The sequence below is a fragment of the Vitis riparia genome, chromosome 15, assembly GCF_004353265.1.
Source record: "Vitis riparia cultivar Riparia Gloire de Montpellier isolate 1030 chromosome 15, EGFV_Vit.rip_1.0, whole genome shotgun sequence".
Lineage (NCBI taxonomy): Eukaryota > Viridiplantae > Streptophyta > Magnoliopsida > Vitales > Vitaceae > Vitis > Vitis riparia.
This window is the reverse complement of record NC_048445.1, coordinates 5,213,417-5,239,646: the sequence shown is the minus strand read 5'-3', so window position 1 is coordinate 5,239,646 and position 26,230 is coordinate 5,213,417. Positions and strand designations below refer to the sequence as shown.

At 39.3% G+C, this 26,230-nt stretch overlaps 1 protein-coding gene across 1 annotated transcript; it reads right to left on the bottom strand.

Annotated features, from left to right (window-relative positions):
- Window positions 1-17,942: 17,942 nt before the first annotated feature.
- On the bottom strand, window positions 17,943-19,162 carry LOC117931613 (probable carboxylesterase 8). The gene has a single exon (XM_034852598.1). The coding sequence runs from the start codon at window positions 19,096-19,098 to the stop codon at window positions 18,097-18,099; it is 1,002 nt and encodes a 333-aa protein (XP_034708489.1). The 5' UTR covers window positions 19,099-19,162; the 3' UTR covers window positions 17,943-18,096.
- Window positions 19,163-26,230: the final 7,068 nt, after the last annotated feature.

Below are 26,230 nucleotides of genomic sequence, written 5' to 3'. Positions count from 1 at the left end.
GTAAGTGTGAATAGTGAGTGCAATGAAGTGAACTCTACCGAAGAACCAAGGAGACCCCCATAGGGACACTAGCAAAATGCGAATTCGCTTAAGCTGACAGACTAACACAAAGGCTTTAATCCTAAGGGAAAATGATGACTCAAAATGCCTTTGAAGCCATACTAAGGATCCGGGCTCCCTCTAAGATGTCCCCAAAGGTGACTCGAAGATCGATGCCAAAGATGAGTAACGGTCAAACCACCCTGGAGTACGAGATGAATACGTGATAAGCACCGAGTAACAAAGCGAGGGAAACCGAGGACAGATGCAAAACCATGAAGGTGAGATATGCAATGCCAGAGAATATTGAATGCTGGGAGCTAGGACTCGGAATGGCGGGACTAACCTTAAACGCTAAACTGAGAAAACAAAAGCTCTGGAAGCCAAACCAAAAGCTAACTCTAAACACTGAACTGAGAAAATAATAGCTCTGGAAGCCAAACCGAAAAACTAACTCTAAAAGCTAAACTAGAAGACAACAGCTCTGGAAGCCAAATTAAAAAGCTAACTCTAAGCACTAAACTAGAAGAAATAAAAGCTCTGAAAGTCAAACCAAAAAACTAACTCTAAAAGCTAAACTAGAAAATAATGGCTCTGGAAGCCAAACCGAAAAACTAACTCTAAAAGCTAAACTAGAAAATAATGGCTCTGGAAGCCTAAACAAGATGACAGAAATGGCTCTGGAAGCCTAAACAAGATGATGGTAATGGCTCTGGAAGCCTAAACGAGATGACAGAAATGGCTTTGGAAGCCTAAACGAGATGACAGAAATGGCTCTGGAGGCCTAAACAAAAACTAACTACAAAAGCTAAACTAGGAAATAACAACTCTGGAAGCCAAACCAAAAACTAACTATAAAAGCTAAACTAGAAAATAATAGCTCTGGAAGCCTAACCAAAAAAACTAACTCTAAAAGCTAAACTAGAAAATAATAGCTCTGGAAGCTAAACCAAAAACTAACTATAAAAGCTAGACTAGAAAATAACAGTTCTAGAAGCCAAACCAAAAACTAACTATAAAAGCTAGACTAGAAAATAACAGCTCTGGAAGCCAAACCAAAAACTAACTCTAAATGCTTGACTGAGAAAATAACAGCTCTGGAAGCCAAACCAAAAACTAACTATAAAAACTAAACTAGAAAATAAGAGCTCTGGAAGCCAAACCAAAACTAACTATAAAAGCTAAACTAGAAAATAAGAGCTCTGGAAGCCAAACCAAAAACTAACTATAAAAGCTAAACTAGAAAATAACAGCTCTGGAAGCCAAACCAAAAACTAACTATAAAAGCTAAACTAGAAAATAAGAGCTCTGAAAGCCAAACCAAAAACTAACTCTAGATACTAGACTGAGAAAATAATAGCTTTGGAAGTTTAACCAAAAAAACTAACTCTAAACGATTAAACTTAGGAAATAACAGCTCTGGAAGCCGAACCAAAAACTAACTCTAAATGCTAGACTAAGAAAATAATAGCTCTGGAAGCCAAACCAAAAACTAACTATAAAAGTTAAACTAGAAAATAATAGCTCTGGAAGCCAAACCAAAACTAACTATAAAAGCTAAACTAGAAAATAAGAGCTTTGGAAGCCAAACCAAAAACTAACTCTAGATGCTAGACTGAGAAAATAATAGTTTTGGAAGCCTAACCAAAAAAACTAACTCTGAACGCTTAAACTTAGGAAATAACAGCTCTGGAAGCCGAACCAAAAACTAACTCTAAATGCTAGACTGAGAAAATAACAGCTTTGGAAGTCAAACCAAAAACTAACTATAAAAGCTAAACTAGAAAATAATAGCTCTGGAAGCCAAACCAAAAACTAACTATAAAAGCTAGACTAGAAAATAACAACTCTGGAAGCCAAACCAAAAACTAACTATAAAAGCTAAACTAGAAAATAATAGCTCTGGAAGCCTAACAAAAAAAAAACTAAGTCTAAACGCTAAACTAGAAAATAATAGCTCTGGAAGCCAAACCAAAAACTAACTATAAAAGCTAAACCAAAAAGTAACAGCTCTGGAAGCCAAACCAAAAACTAACTATAAAAGCTAAACTAGAAAATAAGAGCTCTGGAAGCCAAACCAAAAACTAACTATAAAAGCTAAACTAGAAAATAATAGCTCTAGAAGTCTAACCTAAAAAACTAACTCTAAACACTAAACTAGAAAATAATAGCTTTGGAAGCCTAAACAAGATAACAGTAATGGCTCTGGAAGCCTAAACAAGATGACAGAAATGGCTCTGGAAGCCTAAACAAGATGATGGTAATGGGATGCTCTAGGTGATAACACATAGAGATCAGCAAATGGGTCTGATAATCATGAAATTAGCACAAGACATGGCAAACCCAAAGAGAGGAGTGTATGACCCAGTAGGAAAAGCGATGAAGAGGGGATGCCACGGTATGACGACTCACAAAGATCAAGAAATAGATCGAGCAGTGAGGGAGTACACAAAAGGCCTGATAAACTCAAGGATGGGGATATGCCCCAGTGTGATGACCCATGAAGATCAAGAAGTAGATCGAGTAGTGAGAGAATCTGCAAAAGATCCGATGAACTCAAGGACGGGGGTATGCCCCAGTGTGGCATGCCGCTGCAAATCTCAATCCGTTGGAAATGGCTGAAAAGGACTCTACGAGTCTCAAACGACACTCCACTAAGAGCTCACATCGCTGAAGAGCTTAGGAATAATGGTCAATGAGGCGAATACAATATATCTCGGCCGCGTGGTGGAGACTGTAACGGATGTGAGAAAATGAATGCCTTCATGGCTGAATGAGGGAAATATGCCCCAGTATAGCATCAGGTGTAACCGATCTGTCCGGATGACTCATGAGCAACTCGATGGGAGTGCATCGAAAATCTGACACATGCTCCAACGAAATGATGATGTGAGAGTCCATGAGTCTCAGACAATTCCATCCAAAAATCACAATGACATCGGGAAGTGTGAGCCTGATGAAACGAATCAAAGGAAAGTCATCCGGAGAGTCATGACAGAATGAGATCGAATCCTCAACCCGACACGTATCCCATAACTGGGGATGATCATGCAAATCAGAGGAGGTCTATAAATCTCGTCCGAAAACGGAAATATGCCCCTGTATGGCGTCGGACGTACAGTAGATCAGAAAATCAGGCGGCATCAAATCATCCATCAACAAACGCATGATCCAGGTAATCCAAATGCAGCTGAAACGAAACTAATCCTCAGAAAGGCGTTTCCCAAAAGAAAAAGCATGACGATATATAAAAGGCAACCAGATCTCAAACACCTGTCCAAGCAGAGGCTGTCGAAGACGACATCTGATCCCATGGCCTCAGGGTGGTCTTAAGACACGGGACGTAACGTAGGCTAGGGTGATGGGGTGATAGAAATGAAAGGAAACTAGGCCCAAATACCCAATGATTAAAACTCATGCCCTCATGTATGAAATGCAGCAAGTATAGTAAATCCCATGAGCCAAGGACCCAATGGTGCCTATTGTGAACATGATGTAAATGAGGAAACAAATGAAGCGAATCAAACTGATAGTGAGATGTGTGATGATGACGTGAAGGAAGTATCGAACCCGAGTTGGGTCACTGTAGGAAAAGAATAAGAGGTGAAGTGAGAATGATGGATCAGGAACGAAAACAAGGATGATGATAATGAAACACATAACACCAAGAGGAGTAATGATCAACTCAGATCAGACATGGAGTGAAGTCACATCAACTATGAGCATAATGATGGAATGGACAATAACCCAGAGCTCCTAAGAGAAAGTCACTCATCTCGCTCACAAGACATATGATAAAATGAATACAGAGCAAAAGGGGGTCTCGAGAAGCCCACATACGAACTCCCATCAACAAACATACTCAATCAAGCGACCCTCGAACATCAACATACACAATGATAGATAATGAATACACATAAGCATTTTTTTTTTTTTTTTACATATATATCAACTGTACATGCTCTGAACACATACAAATAAGATCCAAAGACAGGATCAAAACAAATAAACATATTCTCAAATAGTGATGTACCATAGACTCTCTCTGATGAGGTGACCCTCTTAAACTAAAGATCTTTGGATCAATGTCCGTGGGATAGATGGTGGAAATGACATGACTACCCTCCATGTAGCGAACTGAGGGGGATCACCACTCAGGGTGGAAGAAAAGAATGCAGATGAGTAGCAAATAAGATAAACAAGATGAGACGAATAACACAATCAATTAGGTGAGAAGAAAATGCAGTGATGCAAACATATAGAGAATATAATAAGGAGAATGCAGCCCTAGGTCCAAGGCTCATGAGATTCCTAAATAATGATGCATGCGTACACTAAAGGGCCCCCAACCTAGTGAGAAAGTGTGAGCAAGGCAATCAAGAAAGAAAGGTCATAATGCACGTGTGAGGCTCAATGGGCTAGCAATAGTTTACACGTTAAAAGGGAATAACAAGGTATACGGCTAAACCGAAATGATGGCCACCCATCCTGCAACCATGGACTCAAACATAGTACCAAGGATTGAAATATCGGTTTTTACGGATATATCGGTACTTCAATTTTACTGATATATTGGAAATATCGGAGAAATATCGGTGGATATTTTTTCATAAATATCGGTGAAGTGAAAATTATTTAAAATTAATAGGAATGCTTGAAAAAATTTCAAAAAATGACAAAATAAGAATACACATTTTAAAGTTATCTTGTAAGTGTAATTGATATATATATAATTAAGAAGAAAAATATCGTAAACAGATATATAGGTAGATTTGATATTTGAATTTTAAAAATAATATATATGAATTTTGAAAGTGTATAAAGTTAAAATTGAGTTAAGAAATATTTAATTTTATTGAATAAAAACAATTTATATACAAATATAATACATATGAGATTGCAATAGTTCTTATACTAAGGAAGATATCGATGTGGTTTCATTATATTATTAGATGAAGAGAGTTCATCTTGTTGAAGACAGTATTTATTTTAAAAATTTTTAAATACTTTTATTAAAACATATTTTATTATATTTTAAATGAAAAATTAAATTAATTTATATAAAATATCTTATTTGAGATTTAATTTTTAAAATTTTATTAAAAATATGTTATAACAATTTTTTCTATTAATATTAATTTATTTAATAATCAAAATAAAGGTTGATAATTAATAATTATTTATATAAAGAGTGGAAAAATGTTCTCATGATTTTTTTATTTTTTATTTTTTATCTCCACTAAATCTAAAAATAAAAAAATAAAAAAGGCACCCACTTCTCTCTCGGGCATCAAGAACCATTTTCTGAAGTTGTCATCCAACAAGAGAATCCCTAAAAAAAACCCTATTTTCCTCTGCTACTCTCAAATCTCAATCCTCGCAGGTACTAATCTAATCATGTTATTATTATTTTTTTTTTGCAACCCCCGTTTGAGTCCCAAGAAAATCCATCCCCCATTTGATTTCCGAGAAAATCCATTCAAAACCCCCAAAGAAAACCAAAACAAATTGCTTTTCTTTTGCTCTCTGTGTTTTCTGGATCTGTTTTAGGGGTCTCTTTGTTGTTGTGCCATTGGATTTAAATTTCACGAACCCTAAATCCACGATTCTTGAGCCAGGCTGAAAAACACAACTGCGCGGGCTGGACTGGTAGGAAATATTGGGAATTTTTTCGAAAAATCGGTAAAAATACCTCCGGTTGCTCCGTGCGTCGTATCCACTCGCGATTTTTCTCCGATTTATCGGTGCTTCACCGATATTTCGCCGATATATCGGCGATTTTGCCGATTTTTTGGCGATATTTCCGTGGATCGATAATCGGTGGCGATTATCGTTTCGATGACGACCGATATCCGATATTTCTTCGAAATATCGGCTATATTTCTCAATTTTTCAATCCCTGCATAGTACCTCTTTAGCTGATCCACATTGGTTGGCTCTGAGAAATGGTTTCCATCTAAATCCATCAGCCATGCAGCGCCCTCTGAAGTCAACTCCCTGATGAAGTAAGGTCCGTTCCAGTTGGGTTTGAACTTCCTTTTAGGATCTCTGATCAATCCCCTGATGACTCTCAAAACTAAGTCACCTACATGCAGTGGTCTGGGCTTGACTCGCTTTTTGAAAGCGCGGGCCATCTTCCTCTGATATGCACGAACATGGTCTGCTGCTCTCAATCTCCTCTCATCTAGGAGATTGAGCTGATCAAATCGAGCCTGAGCCCAATCTGCCTCGGGAATCTGCTGCTCTTGTGCTACTCTCAATGAACCCATCTCGATCTCAATGGGTAGCACCGCCTCCATGCCATATACCAATGAGTAGGGTGTGGCTCCTGTAGAGGTGAGAAAAGAAGTCTGATATTCCCACAATGCGAAAGGGAGCTTCTCTGACCAATCCCAAGAAGTCTCGACCATCCTCCGTAATATCCTCTTGATATTCTTATTCGCGGTCTCTACTACCTCGTTCACCTACGGCCTGTACGCAGACGACCTATGATGTCAGATGCTATATCGTTGCACCAAGGTGTCAACCTCTGCCCTGAAATATACCCCTCTATCCGAAATCAACTCATGAGGGACTCCATAGCGACAAATAATGTGTGATCTGATGAAACTAGCAACTCCAGCTGATGTCAGTCTCGCATAGGAGGCGGCCTCCACCCACTTGGTGAAGTAATCAATGGCGACCAAGATGAACTCATGACCACTGGAAGATTTCGGTGAAATCTTCCCAATGATATCGATACCCCACATTGAAAACGGCCATGGTGAAGTCAATGCATGCAACTCTGAGGGCGGCACGTGAATGAGATCCCCATGTATCTGACACTTGGGACATCTCTGAACAAACTAGTAGCAATCTGTCTCCATAGTCAACCAGAAGTAACCAGTCCTCATGATCTTACGGGCCAACATATGTCCTCCCATATGTGGTCCGCAGACTCCCACATGAACCTCTCCCATCACTCGATCTGCAGAGGTGCGGTCTAAGCACAATAGTAACATCCCATCAACTGATCGCCTATATAATGTCCCACCACAAATCACAAATCGGGCGGCTAACTGTCTCAATGCTCTCCTATCCTTGGTTGTGGCAGCCTCAGGATACACGCCAAGTCTCAAGAAGTGATATATGTCATGGTACCAGGGCAGTCCATCGTCCGGCTCCATATCATCAATCAGGCAATAGTAGGCAGGAGCGGATCTTGACTCGATCAACAAAGGTCGAACAGTGGCGTCAATAGGAATGGTAATCATGGAAGCTAGAGTAGCTAAAGCATCAACAAACTGGTTCTGCGCTCTAGACAGATGGGTATATCTCAAATCATCGAATCTCCCAACCAATAGCTCCAAATATGCGTGGTAAGGCCTAAGCTTCATATCTCTAGTCTTCCATTCGCCCTGAATCTGTCTCAACACTAGATTGGAGTCACCAAACACCTCCATCTGTCTAATCCCGAGTTCGAGGGTTGTCTCTAATCCCAAAATACAAGCCTCATACTCAACAATGTTGTTCGTGGCCGGATGTCGATCTAAGAATGCCAAACAAACAAATCTGAGAATGTGATCACCATGAGGGGATATCAACAAGACGCCTATCACATATCCGGAATGGTTGGTCGCACCATCAAAGTACATGCGCCAGCCTGACAGACTAGTCACAACTGCAACATCCTCGTCTAGAAAATCATCGTCAAAAGCTCTAGCATCAGGAACTGGTAAAGAGGCTAAGTGATCTGCAACAATGCTCCCTCTGATGGACTTCTGAGTGACATAATGAATGTCAAACTCAGTCAGAAGTACCAGCCATCTCATAAGGCAACCAACTAGAGCAAGCCTGTCAAACAAATATCTCAGAGGATCAAGACGAGATATCAAATGCACTAAATACTCGGTCATGTAATGTCTCAATCGGCGAGTGGCCCAAACCAATGCCAAGCAATAACGCTCAATCATGACATATCTCGTCTCATAGTCTAGCATCCTCTTGCTCAAATAATAAATGGCTCGGTCTTTGCCCGAATAGTCGAGCTGGGCTAACATGCATCCCAAAGCCACGTCTGAGACTGACAAGTACAGGAGTAGAGGGCGGCCTGGTGTAGGAGGCGCTAAAATTGGAGGTGACAACAAGTACTCCCTGATCCTATCGAATGCGCGCTAACACTGATCATCCCAAACAGTAGGTTGACTCTTCCTCAAGAGTCGGAAAATGGGCTCACAGATGTCTGTCAATCTGGCGATGAATCTGCTGATGTACTGAAGTCTGCCCAAGAAGCCTCTGACCTCTCTCTCTGTCCTCGGTGCAAGCATGTCAAGGATGGCTCTAATCTTGTCTGGGTCTATCTCTATGCCTCTCTCGCTGACCATATACCCCAAGAGTTTCCCAGAAGTCACTCCGAAAGTGCATTTCTTGGGATTCAGTCTCAATCTGAACTGCCTGATCCTCTCAAAGAACCTCTCCAGAGCTGCTAAATGATCTGATCTACCTCGGGATTTCACTATCATATCGTCTACATAAACCTCGACATCCCGATGCATCATGTCATGGAAAAGGGTGGTCGCTGCTCTCTGATATGTGGCTCCTATATTCTTCAATCCGAATGGCATGACTCTATAGCAATAAGTACCCCACTCGGTAATGAAGGACGTCTTCTCCATGTCATCCGGAGCCATCAAGATCTGATTGTACCCGGAAAATCCATCCATAAAGGACAACATCGCATGACCTGTTGTACTGTCAACTAGCATGTCGATGTGTGGGAGAGGAAAATCATCCTTAGGACTGGCCTTGTTGAGATCTCTAAAATCAACACAGACTCTCACCTTGCCGTCCTTTTTGGGAATAGGGACGACATTGGCCAGCCACTCCGGGTACTCGACCACTGATAAGAATCCTACACTGAGCTGCTTCTGAATATCCTCTTTGACCTGCAGGCTCCAACGAGGATGCAATCGTCTCAATTTCTGCTTAACCAGTCTGGCATGGGGCAAGAGTGGCAAACGATGTTGGACGATAGATGGATCAAGGTCTGACATGTCCTCATAGGACCATGCGAAAACATCCAAGTATGATCTGAGCAGCCAAGTGAGGCCATCCCTCTCACCTGTAGCTAAATCTGATCCGATCCTCAACTCCCTAGGCTGGTCGGCTGTGCCGAAATCAACAATCTCCATGTCCCCTACAGCAGGTGAAACTCTCTGATCAACGGGATCCGAATTGGAAACAGAAGAAGAGTCATCAACTGAGTCATGTTGTGCAATCTCATCATCAATATCCAAAATCTGTGATGTGGGTGAAGATGGTGCAGATAAACCAATATCACAAGAGACAGGCAAATACTCAAAGATGCTCAAATCCATAAATGAAGAGTCAGAAACATAGTCAGAACGGGAGACAAACCCCGACAGAACGTCAAATGAAAGAGGTGGGTCCACAAAGTCAGACGCTCCCTCGATAATGCCAACATGGCTATCAAACAAATCATAAAAAACTATAAGGTCCTCAGCAGACTCATGAGCAGGGGCAGTCTGGACCTCCTCAGCGATCTCGATGAAGGATACCCCGAAAAGGTCAAATGATGAAACAAGCCCCGGCTGAACAGTTTCCTCAATCTGGCTCAGGCTCAGTGCGAGCATCTCGTCGATATACTCGTCATGCGGCATGGCTCCGTCCACTATGTCCCCAACCTCGGCAAATGTCCCGTGCTCATCAATCTCATCAGGGAAACAAAGAGTCATAAGGCTCGTGCGATCCGGAGAGGCAGGGGCAGTCAATGTAGCTGTCGACGTGCCAGGGGCTCCATCACTCAAGCGTAACTGGCGGACGAGGCGCTGTAGATCGGCCTCCTGAGTGATGCTAAGTCCTCGGATGATCCCATCAGACAGTGCATGCGGCTCTGATGCCCTCACAAAGTAATCTGCCAGGCTCCGGGTATATGGGCGAATAGGATAATAAAACGACGTATGAGTCAACCGAGCCCTCACCCTCTCCCTGCGCAACCGCACCATATATCTATAATAAGCCTCAGTGGGGATGAACCCGGGCCCAAATGGTACGTCATGATCAAGAATGGTGATGAACTCTCTCGGTCCACATTGACGTCGACCCAACCCCATGCCGGGTAGATAGGACATGCCTCTCATGATGTCAAGTACCACCGTGCTGCCATGCTGATCAAAGGACATGGCGACGAAGTCCTGACAAAAGTCCCCCAACTCAAGAGTCTGTACCTCATCAAAAGTGAACCCGGTCAGCAGTAAATCATCGTCACTGTGGCTGATCTGGAGCACGGGCTCAGCGAAAATGATCATGTCCCTTGCCGACTGTACGGCGACCACCTAACCCTCATGAATGAACTTCATTTTCTGATGAAGTGAAGAAGGGATGGCTCCGGCTCGGTGGATCCAAGGTCGGCCCAAGAGCAGGTTAAAGGATGTAAGAATCCTCAAAACCTGAAATACAATGACAAAAGTCACCGGACCGATCAGCAGCTCGATCTCCAAAGTGCCCATGACCTCTCTCCTGGTACTGTCATAAGCTCGAACTGTCTGCGTGGAAGGATCGAAATCAGAGGGAGCATACCAAAGGGCGATGGTAGTGGCAAGAAGACACACGTTCAGGGCCGACCCATTGTCCAAAAGGACAGATGGAACTCGGCGACCTGAACAGCCAATAGAAATGTAGAGAGGACGGGTGTGGTCTGAGCCCTCTGGCAGCAAGTCATCATCGGAGAATACGATGCAAGTGGCTCTGCCAACCGTCATCATGTGAATCAAACCCTCAGGAGTAGTGGTGGTCTCAACTCTGATCTAGCTCAGGGCTCTAATCAATGCATCTCGGTGAGTACTCAAAGATGCCAACAAACTCAAAATGGAGATACGAGCCTGAGTGCTCTGTAGCTGCCTCAAAATCTCATCGTCTTCTGCTCTAAGCTCCTCGAAAGCAGATGTACCCTCAACTGGCCTAGCTGCTGCAGGAGGTGGCTGTCGTATCACTCTACCCCCTCGGAGAATATACCGGATGTCCGGAGTCTGAGAAACATCAACATGCGGAGCCCGAATCTCCTCAACATCTGGGGCTAAAACGAACGGCATCTGAATGCTATAGCGCGTGAAAGTCGAAGGCTCGACAATGGACGTATGTACTGAGGCTGTCTCAGGAAATAATCTGAATGGAGTGGGCACCTGAGGCTCCAAAGACATGATGCTCATCTCATAAACATCCCCTAACTCTATGGGCTCTAGATCCGTGTCGTCCCAGCTCATCATGCAGACATGGTCATCAAAATCCAGGAAATGAATACCTCCGTCTGGCGGAGGAACTGCATGCGTGGTATGGGCCAGTAGTGGGTTTTGGGTTACACTTTGCTGACCCAAGTGAACCAAACCCTGATCAATCAAGTCCTGGATGGCGTGTCTTAGCGCGGTGCATCGATCAGTCTCATGCCTTGACCCCTCATGATATGCACAATGCAAATCCATCCTGAAGTGAGGAGGTAGAGGCTGAGAGGGCAGTCTCGGAGCGAGCGGAGTCAACAAACCGGACTCCGTGAGCTTCCGAAGAGCCTGGCTCAACGGCATGCCTATCTGTGAGAACTGTCTCTGCATCCTCAAAGCAAATGGTGCAGAGGTCTGCTGAGCCCGGGGCTTGGGGTATGAAGGCGCGGGCCTCGAAGTGAATTATGCAGCGTAGCATGGCTGTCCAGTGGTCGTGTATGAAACAGGAGGCCTCTCAATGCCCTGACTGGCATAGTAAGGTAGAGCCAACGGCTGAGCCTGATATGTCTGATCAAAAGTCGGGCAAGGTGCCCGTGGCCTGGACTGTTGAGGTGTGTAGGACGAATGAGTCTCGAGGAGCTGTGGGTCCGGCTGATGACGCCTAGGAGGCCTCTGACTAGATGAACTGATGGCACTAACATCTGTCGACCTCTATCCCATGAATGGTTTCTTCCTCTTAACATCACTAGAGGAAGAATCTGTCCATAAACCTCTCGAGATGCCGTCCTCGACATCATACAGAGCCATAACCAGAGACCCAAAATCTACGAACGGGACCCCGACCATGTGCCTGGCAATCCTCGGCTGTAGGCTCTTTAAGACCATCTGAATCTCGTCTCTCTCTGATGGCCTATCCACTATCTCAGCTATCTTCTCGCGCCAGCGGGAAATGAAGGAAGAAACAGACTCTCTGCCCTCTGTCTCAGAGCCTCAAGCTCTCTCCTCGATACATCCATGACAGTGTTAAACGAAAACTGTCGTAGGAACTCCTGGGCCAAGTCATCCCATGTACGGCGTCGTGAGGACTCCAGAGATGCAAACCAGCGCTGACTCACCCCACTCAGAGATAGGGGGAAAAGAGTAATCATCTGAGGCTCGTCCAGTCCATGAGCCCTCATCACCATGCTGTATAATCGGAGGTGGATGCGCGGACAACCAATGCCAGTGTACCTCTCAATATCCGACATCCTGAACTTAGCCGGCAAACTGGCTACCGGCATACCCTCCGAGTCATCCCAAACAGCAAATCCATCATCCATCCTCAACCGCCTCATGTGCTGCTCGATGCGGTCCATGCACGCATGCGTGTCATCAACAACTATGGCCTGGGCGACTACGGGTTGAGCGATCTCAGAATGCCCGTGTAATATATAGGGTGAGGCCTGATGCACTGAAGGAGCGGGTGGGGGTGGTGGAGGCGGATGTGAGTCATACGGTGTCTCATCCTGAGTCACTGGTGGTCTACTCTACTGACCACTGATCTCCTGCCTGAGGCTAGCCAAAGCCTCCTGAATAGAAGCCATGGCGGCCGTGAACTGATCGACAGTGACGACCTGCTGATCCATACTCTATCTCTCTGAATACCGAACTAATCTCCCCTCAACTCTGACCCAAGAAGGTGTGTCCAAACTGTGAACGAAATCCGATCCTGACAAGGTGAGAAACGGAATGAGGATACGATATAGGAAAGGTACGAAAGGAATGATAGTCTGAACTGAAAATGGCAAATGCATCCAAGACGAAGACGAACTGTCCGACCGCACTCAAACTCATATCGATCTCCAAGCACTCTCAACTGGAGACTAAAAAGAGGGAAAATCGAATCCGAACTGTAACTAAAGAGGCTCTGAAGGCCCTCAGATGCACCCACGTGTAGGGAGAAAGTCCTAATCGGAGGATCTATGGCTCAACCTACATGGTCAAGGTGACTCTAAATGGGTATGGGTGGATTCTTAAAGATCCCTAGCAGAAGCGATCATACCCTCCAGCGGTACGCAACCCTCTGCACGCCTCCGAAAAGACGGGGCGTTTCCATGCAAGGTGGTCATCACCTCCACACATGCACTACCTCGCATCCTAGGGGGTTCCTATGGTGAAACCTCTCAAACTCTCAACGCTCAATGGTCAGTTAGAGTGCACAGTGAGCGGTGTGGGTGCATCCGAAAACCCTATGAATCTAGAGCAGAAGAGGAAACACACTGATCGCACAACTATCCATGAAACCTAGCTCAGGGCTATACAGGTCTTCAATGATCGGACTCCAATCAGCATCGATATGTCGGTCTCCTCCAGAATGCTCTCGTACATCGATATAGCCCGTTGCTAGACCCTACTCCTAATCTCTAGCTCGGTCAGAGAGCAAGCACATAGAAGGCCTCACACTTGCAACAGTGAGAGCCGGGATGAAAGGAATGATCGAAACCAAGAGAATTGGAGGTAGGGGGATAGAAGTGCGACCCACATGGACAAGCGACATGCAATCAAGCAAAAGAAAGGCAGTCATGCGACATACAGTCAGGTAGAGCAGGATATATCACTCATGTCCACACAAAAAGCTACAACTATCAGGATGAATAGCGATATGAACATCATGCTCAAAAGACGATCAAGATAATATACAAGTCAGAGAATCAACATGTCAAGCTGAGTGATATACAATGGTGAGTGTATGCATGTGAAGTGATCAGAACAATCACGTCAAAATCAGAATCAATACGCTAAGCAATGCAATAAGATCAATCATCAATAATCCAGCATGTCAAAATCTCAAATGAATACGACATCTAAGCATGCATCAAGAAATCCTCAATGTACAATCAAGAGATGAGCATCCACTGATCGTCCAATCAAATGCCACGTTTGTTTCACTCTAAGTTCAAGCTTGACCCTCTAAAAATCCCCAGTGGAGTTGTCATTTTGTGGACCCCGTATTTCGCTGCTCAATGCGTTTCCTACTCGAAGGCGAGACTTGATTTTTATTTTGAAAAAGTGATTTTATTTATGAAATCAAAAATGACTTGGAGTCGCCACTTATTTTTGTTTTATTTTTAAAGGGTAAACAAAATAAGAAAGAAAAACCCTAAGTGTGACTCCTTATTTTGGAAAAGGTTGGTCTACGAGAAATCAGATCGGGTTCGAGGGTCAGGTTACTCATCGGGAAGGTACGGTAGAGACCGTAGCACCCCTCTAAGCCCCTAAAATGGGTCTCCACTAATAAAATGAAGCAATCAAGGCAATTAATTAGGAAATCAATGAATGCCCGAAACTATCATGCACATATGAGAATTAGAATATGCATAGACAACAACCAAAGTAGAAGTGGAGGTGTACCTGATCAGCAAACGGCAACGCGCTATCACAAAATAGGGTTAGTGCACAAACATGAGTTGATTACATGTATATCATGGAACATAGCGAATCAATCAATTAGTCATGAATTCTCATATGTAGGGCCCCCACCAGAGCCGATTTTATCTTGCTTGAATCAATTCTGATAACTCCATTGTCCGAAGTTATGGAAATTGATTCATTGCTTACTTCAAAACATTTTTTTTAAAAAAAAAAATATGAAGTATGAAAAGTGCTTGCCAGAAATAAAAGTGGCAGCAAAACTTTGTTGAAAATGTGATTTTGGAACTTAAAGGAACTCTAAGGAAGAAGCGTGAGACAATTGGGACTATTTGAATACCAGGATTTAAAAGAACTTTACAAAACGGGATTCCGGATGTGAGGTGTCCGGGGAAGGCGGAACGTCGGTCAGGCAGAATTCCAAATGCGATATGTCCGGGTAGAATGGCGGCAGAGGGAGATTTTCGGATGTGAGATGTCCAGGTAGGATGTTGGAAGAATTCCGGATGCGATATGTTCGGGTGGAATGGCGGCTGAGGCATTTTCCGGGTGAGAGATGTCCGGATGGAATGTAGGCGGGAGGAAATCCGGATGTAAGATGTCCGGGTAGGATGTTGGCGAAGAGGATTCCGGATGCGAGATGTCCGGGTGGAATGTAAGCTGGAGGAATTTGGGATGCAATATGTCCAAGTAAGGTAGAATGTGGTTATGAGTAGCGGGAAGGATAAGTATGGGTTGTATGGACATGGGGGTTTGGGTGAGCGGTTTTAATGGGTATGTGAAGGAGTGAAGGATGGCATGCACCCGTGAGACTCCATGTAAGCGAGGGAGTAGGATGGGGAATGAATGAGAGGAAGATGGGTGTGATGGAGGATGCTTAGTTCCGGCGAGCTTGAGAGAGGAAATGGGTATGACGACCTAGATAGAGAGAGGGATAGATGGACGATGGGTATGGGCGTACTGGGTAAAACAATGAATAATAAACGAAAATGGGTATGGAGATGCTGAAGAGATGAGCTTTGCTGCCCTGACAACTACTCCAGGTTTTCTAGGATCTCTTTCGAGCAAGGATGAGAAAATGGGTGCATACCATGGATGGATATCCAGAAACAGGTGAAGTAAAGAAACAGAGTGTGAAAGAAGATGGATATATAAAGAAAAATCTCAGAAAATCCACTTCATGAATCATCCATGAATCTTCTGAGCAAGTGGGTAAACCATATCAGACGCAACCGCCCTCACGATTCTCAAGCACTTCATAACCACAACAGGAGCATGTCAAATTAAAAGATGGACAAATCTACACAAATGCATGCATACATATCGACAAACAGATCGGTGGCCTTCAACATCCACCCAAAACAGCATCATGTTATGGAAAAGACAATGAATAATGAGAGACGAGGAGAAAACTGTGTACATACCTGGTTCCTCAAGCAAAAAGAAATCAAGCCTCAGCTCTCTCAATCGCTGACTCTTGGCAATGGAAGACCTCCTAGAGAAAATATTCTCTCCCTTCCCATTTTTCTCTAATTCTTTTATCTGTTCTCCCCCTCCCCAGCAACCTCTTCTTTTTTCCTTTTCTCCCTTAATCCCCCTCTAGCAACCTCTTCCTTTTTTTCCTCCTCGTATCTTCCCTTGCAAGCCACTCTCTGCGATGTTGTCCCCTCAAACGATCTCTGCAGCAGCCACCTTTTCTGCACCACACCTTCTGCAGCCACCTTTTTGTCTGTCCTACTCCTCCTGCTGCAGCCACTTTCTCTGCTTCACTCCATCTGCCGCCACTTTTTATGTCGGCCTCCTTCTGCAACTTCAAAAAGCGAGGTTGATTCCTTATGGCCATTAAGGATGTGGCAAGTGGCTCGCTGGGATAGTGGCACCTGACTAAAAATGTGATCGCAAAAACAAACAGAGAAAAGTGACCCATGCCTAAATGGGGGTCTACAGAAGGGTATTTGTTTTTTCGCTTAGAAGACTACACTTCAAATCAACGAGAAATACCTATAGTTTGTTGAAGTAATTGCACTTTTATTTTCTTCTCTTTCTTGAAAAATGGAAAAGTGATCTTCTATTTACAAAAAATTTCAACTTAAGCTTATTGAAGATCATTGCATGTTTATTTTCTTTTCTTTCCTATAAAAATAAAAGATAGATTAGGTATTACAACTAGTTGGGTTCGGGACAGGTTGTACCCATCTCAACCCTATCCCATTTATTGAAAATAATTCTCATCCTCATCCTATTAAAAAAATTAAATAGGACTTGATGAGGTGGGATGAGTATGCAAATTTTTCATACCCATCCCACCTTATCCTATTTAACTTTGTTTTGAAATTTTTTATAATTTTTTTAATTACATTAAAATAAATATATTTTATAAATAATTAAAATATTATAATTAACTTATTTTATTGAAAAATATTTATTATTATTACTATTATCATTATTATTATTATATTAATAATAGGTAAAAATAATAATTTTATATATAATTAGGATGGAGCAGAGCAAGACAAGACAATGCTCAAACCCACCCCGCACATGTCTCGGGTTTTAAAAAAAATCTCAAACGTGCTTCAAACCCATTTATTTAAATTTCAAACACATTCCATTATGAAAGGGGTGGGTACCCAAAAAACTTATCTCATTGTCGTCTTTAAGAGAGATCCTCTATTTATGGAAAATTTTAACTTAAAAAGCTTGTTGAAGCTCATTTTATACTTTTTTTTTCTTCTCTTTCTCATAAAAAGATCCTCTATTGTTTAGAAAAAAAAAATTCAATAAATAGATCATTCTCTCTCACACTTGGTGTATGTTTGGCTAAAAAAAATACTACGAAAAATGTTATTCCTAAGGTGGTTTGGTTACTATAAATAATAGGTAAGGAAAAAAATACCGAAAATATGGAGCTAAATATTTTAATGTGTAATTTAGTTTTCTCTTCATAAAAAAATAATAATAATAAAGAGAAAAATTAGAAGAAATAAAAATAAAAAACAAAAAATAAATAAAAAATAGATTTATTAAAGACTTGAATAATAACATGAAGATTCACAAGAATATTATAAATGCTTTGGTTAGGTTGACAAGTCCGGATGGAAAGCCCCTCAATGTACTCCCAACTCAGATCCTTCAAATCCTCTCTTGTATTATTTGTCTAATGAAGAACTTCAAAGCGTTAGAAAGTGCTTAAATGCTATGTAATGAGGTAATGGATAGACGAAACCATGTGGAGAACACCATCGGCCACTGTGAGAGATACCCATCGTGATTCCTCTCCCCTTCAAAGTATAGGTGTGTTTGTTTCCCAAGAAAATGATGTTAAACATATAATTAATACATTCCACGACCCTTCTGTCTGAAAATTTATTTAATCTAAACTGATGTCTGGTTCCCGTGAAATCCAATTTATTAATCTAAACATATAATTAATACATCACATGGTTGATTTTGAAGCGGTGGAGTAAATGAAATTCTTGACATCATTATACAAAGCTTCAGCCTGTAAGGGATCAAAGACCTCCACGCCATGGTGACCGCCATCATTGAATTTAGCCACCACGTGCACCCCACGCGCCTCCATCACCTCCGCAAACCTCCTCTGTCTGTCAACCAGTGGATCCCCACCGTACCCTCTCACCAGACACTTCTGCAGCCGTCCGATCTTCTCCTGGTGGGACTGGGACCCTCCCGCCATTGGATTACTATACTCATGATCACGATCAGCGCCGTTGGGCAATGCAAGTGCCCATAGCAGATCGTTCACCGGCGACGGCAAGATCCGATCGTCCGCCAGTCTCAGTTCCGATTCTGTCCTCTCCACCCCACCGAAGTAGGCCTGATTCAGTATCAGCCCTTGGATCTTCATCGCCCCAAGATCAGCATCAAGTGCACGCACACCTGCGTGGAACACCATGTTTCCTCCTGCACTGCTCCCCATCAAAAAGCACTTGGAAAAATCAGCGTACTCTCTCAGCCACGGCTCACCACCGTCGATCTCCGCAGCCGCCTGGCTCCGGACCCACATGATGGCTTCGAAGGCGTCCTCGTAGGCAGCCGGGAGACGGTGCTCCGGCGCGAGACGGTACTCGAGGGACAGGACCAGAGCTGGAAGCTTAGCTGCCATGGAGTTGCAAGATTCATGGAAAGGCAGAGTAGAGACGCTGAAGAGAACGAACCCACCTCCATGAAAGTACAAGATGACGGGAAGCTTGGTGTTTGGAGGAAGAAGACTAGGCCGGAAGATGCGGAGAAAGGTGTTGTTGGCGGGGTTGAGAGGCACGTCTTTGGAAAAAGCCACAGCGGTGTCGGTGGTTTCATCAGTAGCGGGTACAGAGGGAAATGGGCTACTGCGAGTGAGAGAGCCATCTGGGTTAGGGACGAGGCCGAGGGACTTATAAGCGTCCATGGAAGATGGTGGTGGCGCAGAGTCTGCCATGGCTGTTTGAGTGGTAAGAGATATGCTGTGAAGAAGATATATAAAGAAGGCGTCTGGTTGGGTAGCTGTATTGGATATTAATGGAGCTATGGCTGGTGGATAATTAATATGAGGAGAGGAGTTAAGCAAATTCTAGTTCTAGTTCTAGTTGTCACAGTGCCCAATATCCTACGTTTTGGTTGTTGGGAAAATGATTTAGAAAATGATTTATTTGGATCAATGGATGGACTAATAGCAGAGTTTTTATCAAGTGACAAGACTTCTTTAGGTTGAATCCTTCACGAGTTCTGGTGGCTATTCAATTCAAATCAACAATCTTCCAGTGCAATTAATGACTCTTGTTGCATATTATCAAATCTTTTGAATACCTACTCTTCCATGGGCGGCTCTGACAGTCAACAAATATATTAATATATTTTCTAGATGGCTTGCAACTTAATTATAATTACATGTTTTAGAAGTTATTAGTTAGTAGTTACTTCAACATTTGAAGCGTTAACATTCAACATTATAAAAACATTATATTTTTTTCTTCCCCACATTATGTGACATCTCATATGGATACCAATTAAAATTTGTAACGTTATAAATTCTTTTCAACCATCTAGAAGTGTTTTACAAATAGCCTTACCAAGCTCGGAATGAATAATATCTACATAATTAAGTTCGAGTTATTATAAATGGTACTAAAACTGATTATCAACCTTGGTGTGAGAATTAATTTAACCCCATGAGAGATGTCTATTTATTTGGTTCTACAATTTCATGAGATACAATGAAAACAATGTGTTTACATGAAAGGATGATTGTGACATCTCATATCAGATATTAAAGAAAGTTCTTTAACACTATATAAGTATGAATTCATATTCACTATATAAACGTTTGTTAAAACCATAAGAACTTTATTGGAATTAGAATAAACAATATCCACACAATTGAGGGCAAGTTATTACACCGTTTAACAAATATTTACTATAAGCATTAAACAATAATGATTCTATATAGCGTGGAGGATGAACTAAATTTATTGAATTCAAATGCGGTCTATGTGTTCTCCATCCACCATATTTATTGCAGATGAGAGTTTACAAGAAAAAAGACTAGTGGGGGGAGAGGGATGGAACCTTTTTGGGGTCTCCATTTATAGCAATCCTACTCAATAATTATAGAATTGTCTGGAAATAGCTTTATCATAACTATGATGGAATGTCTCCATGTCATGAACCAGTAAAAATAAACATTTTTTTTAATAAAAAATTATTAAGATATCGGAGAATTTCCGTAATAATTAACTAGAAGAGTTACCATATGAAGAATTTTTAATGGACAATTTTATCCTTAAATATGTTTTTTATATCATCTATAAATAATTTTGAGATCATCAATAATACGAGACTCACAAATGATAGTAGTTACAGTTAATCAATAGTATATATCTTGTCCCAAAAAATTGTTTTTCACTTTTAAACAATCAACATATTGTATAATAAAGTTTTACTTATAAAAGTTAATGATAAAAATAATTTTATTATTTACTTGAATGACTTGGAAATGATAAGTCCAATTGAAAGTTAGAATTTTTATAAAAATAATTTAATGAATTGTGCATTATTAATCTAGTTTATTATTTTGCATAAATTATAAATTATTTTATATTTTCACATCAATATGATATATTTAATGAATTTGTCTTTTTTTTTTACTCTTATAGCAACACTGGGGTTGAATGAAAAAAAGAATACATATATGTATATATAAAATAATTTTCAATATCTTATAAATCAAAACCCTGTGGTTTAATTTAATATATGTAACATATAATTAAAAACTTTATTAACCTAATGGAATGAATAGTTATTTTTCATGAGCACTCGTCAATTGAATAATATACAAATATTCAATTGAATAATACAACTATTTAATGGAATAACATGCAACTATTCATTAGGTAATATAACACATGAAAAAATTAAATAAAAATAAATTAAATTATGTTGTAATATATTATAACGTTAGTGTATTTGTATTGTAAGTATAATACATTTATGTTGTACTTATATTTCATTATAAAATTAATAATTCTAAAAATGCTTATCGGGTTTTGTGAATTCAAGTTAGTATTTCATTTGTTTTTAAAAATGATTCATAATATAAGTATGTTATGAAATACGGTTTGATGGTATAAAACTATCACTTTCATAAAAAAAGTTCAAAATTTCCCCAATTATGTTTTATTGTAATGTATTGTAATATAAGTTTATTTATATTATAATTATAACATATTTTTGTCATACTTGTATTTTATAATAAAAGTAATAATCTTAGAGATCACTTTTTATGCATCATTAATAGTAAACATATTATATATATTAACATCATCCACTCAATGTATTGGGAAAAAAAATTATATATGAAAATTAAAATAAATAAATAAAACACTATGCAAAGGAAAAAAATATAGAAAAATCATATAAATTTTTTAAAATTATTTTATTATAAAAACAATGATTAAACATTCTCCATCATTTTCTTATTCTTTTTAGATAATTCGAATGAAAAATTAAATTGTTTATCTTCCTCGAATTTAATACAAAAACATAATTTATCAATTTAAAATTAAAATATATATATGAAAAAATCATCATTTTTATTATATAATTATGAAACTTGTTTTTTGCTTCATAAAATTTAAAATTAGAATAAAAAAATGAAAAAAAAAAACACATTAAATCGTATTTTAAAAATATTTTTAGAAGTATTTTTTGTTTAAATATTGAATTTAAATAACAAACCATTATATCATTATATATAATAATTCTAAGGGATAAACCCAAAATTTTGATTTAAATTTGAATGTCAATAACTACAATAATGTGGGGCCCACACACAATAAATGTTTTGATTAAGTAAGTGAAGCGCTTTAAATGCTTTTAAGATGAGTCTACTAACACCGTGCATTGATGCATGATGAAGACCCATATTGACTATTATGAGGTCTTCTCTTGTAGCGGGTACATTCATAGGTTTTCCCTAGATTCATTCTTCCATGAATGGTTGAAAACAAAAAGAGGTTCATCTAAATTCAAGATCTACTAAATCAAATAATTCAAGAAGACTCTTCAAATTAACGAATTTTTGTCTCCCCGAATACCCAACTAACCAATTAATTATTTATAATGTACTATCCTCCCTATGAATTATCAAAAGAGATCGCCCTATCCAATGATTCTCCCTCTTAATTATAATTTGAGGTAGCTAGGCTTATTAGAATAGAGGGCTATATGTTGGAACCCACACAATTGGGTATTGATAATATTTTTGCTAAAATAATAAAATTATTGCATTCTTTAATTTAACATAATAATAAGCTTATTTATAATAAATTAATCATACTTGTAATAGCACTCCGATTCCTATTAGACTAAAAGTTCTAATTAACATAGGAAACCCAAATAAATAAAAATTCCTAATATTTATCAAATTCCTAAACTTTTTCTAATTTGACTTGAATTATAATTTCAACAGTCTACCTTAATCCAAATTATAAAGTCAATCACACCAAACATTATTTTCAACTTTTCAGATACATCTGTCTTTAGTGGCTTGGTAAAAATATCTGCAACTTGATCTTCTGATCTACAAAACTCAAGTTCAATCTCTTGACTTTTCACAAGTTCCCTAATATAATGAAATTTGATGCTTATGTGTTTGCTTCTACCATGAAACATCGGATTTTTTGTCAATGCAATAGCAGACTTATTATCACACAAAATCTTTGTAGAACCTTTCTATTCATACTTCAATTCACTAAGCATCCTGCGAAGCCAAACTGTTTGACATGCTGCGGAAGTAACTATCATATATTCAACTTTTGTAGTTAATAATGCTACAACTTATTGTTTTTTTGATGACCATGAGAATTCTCTTGTTCCAAGATAAAAAAAAACATATCCAGCAATACTCTTTCTAGTCTCTATATCACCTTCTCAATCATTATATGTGTAACCCAATAAACTGAAATTGTTTGAGTAGGAGTAAAAGATTCCATGGTCATAAGTACCATTTACACACCTCAAAATTCGTTTTGCTGCTTGCAAATGTGACTAATATGGTTTTTCCATAAATCAACTAATAATTCCCACTTTATAAACAATATCTAGTCTAGTAGATGTTAAATAACAAAGACTTCTTACTATGTCCTTGAAATATGAGAGATTTACTAATTCTCTAGTGCTTTCATTTTTCATCTCTAGTCGCTCTACAATAAGAGTATGGATTGTTAATGATGATTCCATCTTGAATTGCTTTAGAATGTCTAAAGCATAATTCTTTTGTGAAATAAAGATACCATCATTTGCTTGTTGGACTTCAATTCCAAGAAAATAGGACATTAATCCCAAATTTGTCATTTCAAATTGTTGTTTCATTACCTCCTTAAAATCTTCAAACATTTGTTAACAATTTCCTGCAAAGATTAAATCATCCACATAGAGGCATATAATAATTACATCACCATTAGAATTTGACTTAATGTAAAGTGTGTGCTCAAATGACTCTTTTGAAATCCATGTTGTAATAGATAAGTATCAATTCGTGTGTGCCAAGCACGTGGTGCCTGTTTTAACTCATATAATGCTTTGTTGAGTTTGTAAACTTGTTTCTCTTGCCCTTTCTTAATATACCCTGGTGGTTGTTTAATAAAAACCTCTTTTTCAAGTATACCATTAAGAAAAGCTGACTTTACATCCATTTAGTGAATTTTCCACCTTTTCTAAGCTACAAGTGCAATTATCATGTGAACAGTATCTAATATAGCAACTGGTGCAAAAATTTCAAAATAATCAATACCTGGCTTCTGTTTATAGCCTTTTGCAACCAATCTTGCCTTAAATCGATCAACATTACCATTAAGTTTATATTTTGTCTTATAAATCCATTTAACACCTATAGACTTCTTTCTAATTGGAAGAGAAGTTAACTCCCATGTATTGTTCTTCTTTATGGATTGAATTCTTCATTCATTGCTTGAATCCACTTCTCACCACTTGTTTCTTCTTCATATGAAATAGGATCACAATTTGCAAATAAACAAAAGTTAACTAGACCTTCATTAGTAATTTTAGTATATTTCATAACTTCATAATCCTTTAGATGTGTAGGCATAATATAAGAACGTTTTGGGCGACCTTGTGATTTAGACTCCTGCCATGTTACTGTTTGCATAGGAGAACTTCTAATAGGAGAAGAAGTATTTGAAGTAGAAATATATGTTGTAGAATCCTTTTGATTCTCAAAGTCTTCTTCAATGACAACTCATTTTTCCTCACTTTGTGTTTGAGTCCATGTCCAATTCTCATTCTCCAAGAATTGAACATCTCAACTCACAATTAACTTTCCTATTTTTGGATTATACAGGTTGTGACCTTTAGTTACATCACTATAACCAATGAAAATACACTTCTCACTTTTATCATCAAACTTTTTTCTATTCTCATTTGGTATATGGGAATATGCAACACACCTAAAAATTCGCAAAAAAGAAACTTGTGGCTTATGATCACTCCAAGCTTTCTCAAGTGTTTTTCCAAAGACTGTTTTATTAGAACACCTATTCAATAAGAACACTGCACATGTAACAACTTTTGTTGAAAAAGTTTTTGGAAAAGACTTGGCCTTCAACATGCTTCTTACCGTTTCAACAATGGCTCTGTTATTCCTTTTAGCTATGCCATTTTGCTAAGGCGTATAACTAGCTGTCAATTGTCGTTGAATACCCTAACTTTTGCAATAATTAGAAAATTCATTGGAAGTGAACTCCCCTCCTCTATCATATCTTAATATCTTAATATTACAACCACTCTGTCTTTCAACAAGAACTTTAAATTCTTTAAATTTGTTAAAAGCCTATTTTTCTTTTAACAAATAAAACCAAGTCTTTCTTATAAAATCATCTATAAAGGTTAAAATATATATGTTATGACCAAGAGATCTTACCTCACCAAGATCACATATATCTGTATGCACCAACTCCAAAGGTTGCTTAGCTCTTTTGGATCTTCCAACTGAAAAAGAATTCCTATGTTGTTTCCCAAGGAGACATCCTTCACATGCACAATCTAGAATATCAATCATAGGTAATCCTATTGCCATATTCTTCTACACTAACAACTTCAACCCACGAAAATTGAGATGACCAAACCAAAGATGCCAAAGCCAATTGTTGTCTTCTACTGTTGCCTTCAAACTAAATAAAGTTTCTATTTAACGAAACATAGGAAAATCTTGTTCTTTGTCATTTGTACTTTTGCAATCATCTTCTTATTTTTATCACTAAGGGTGCAAACTCTATTAAAGATATTAATGATATGTCATTTTCTGTTAATTGTCCCATACTCAACAAATTCCAAAAAAAATCTGAAGCAAAAAATACATTTGCTATAGTAACATCAATACCATCTTTAGAACATAATTTAACATTACCTTTGCCAATGATCGAAACTTTAGATTTGTTTCCAAAATTAACATCGCATCGAATTGATTCATCTAATTGTGAAAACAATTCTTTCTTACCGCACATGTGACTACTGCATCCTGTATCAAGATGCCAAACATCTTATTGATCTACATTTGATGTTGCCACATTGCAAGCCAATACCAAATTCTGCTCTACCTCAACGGTGTTTGCTTGCACATCTTGTTCATTTTGCAATTTTGTTCGACATTCTAACTTATAATGTCCATACTTTTTGCATCTAAAACATTATATGTGTGACTTATCTTTAGGTTTAGAAGTGTTACCCCTTCCTTTAAAAGAATTTGTGTCACCATCTCCATCTTTATTGTTGAAGTTGTTATGTCCTCCTTTACCGCTACCACGACCACAACCTCTACCACCTTGTTGGCCACCACGACCTCCAGTAGATGCTCTACTCTGCAAGGCTTGCTCTAAATTTGTAAAGTTGATTTTCTGATTTATTCGTTGTTCATGCAAACACAATGAACTCATCAACCCTTCAACTATGAGAGTGAAAATATCATTTCCTTCTTCAATTGCTGCAACAACATAGTTAAATCTTGCACTTAAAGAGTGCATAATTTTCTTTACTATCCGTTGATCATCAAGCTTCTC

What these genes read in the sequence shown, in the direction of transcription:
- LOC117931613 (XM_034852598.1), bottom strand. Translation starts at nt 19,098, where the DNA reads ATGGCAGACTCTGCGCCACCACCATCTTCCATGGACGCTTATAAGTCC.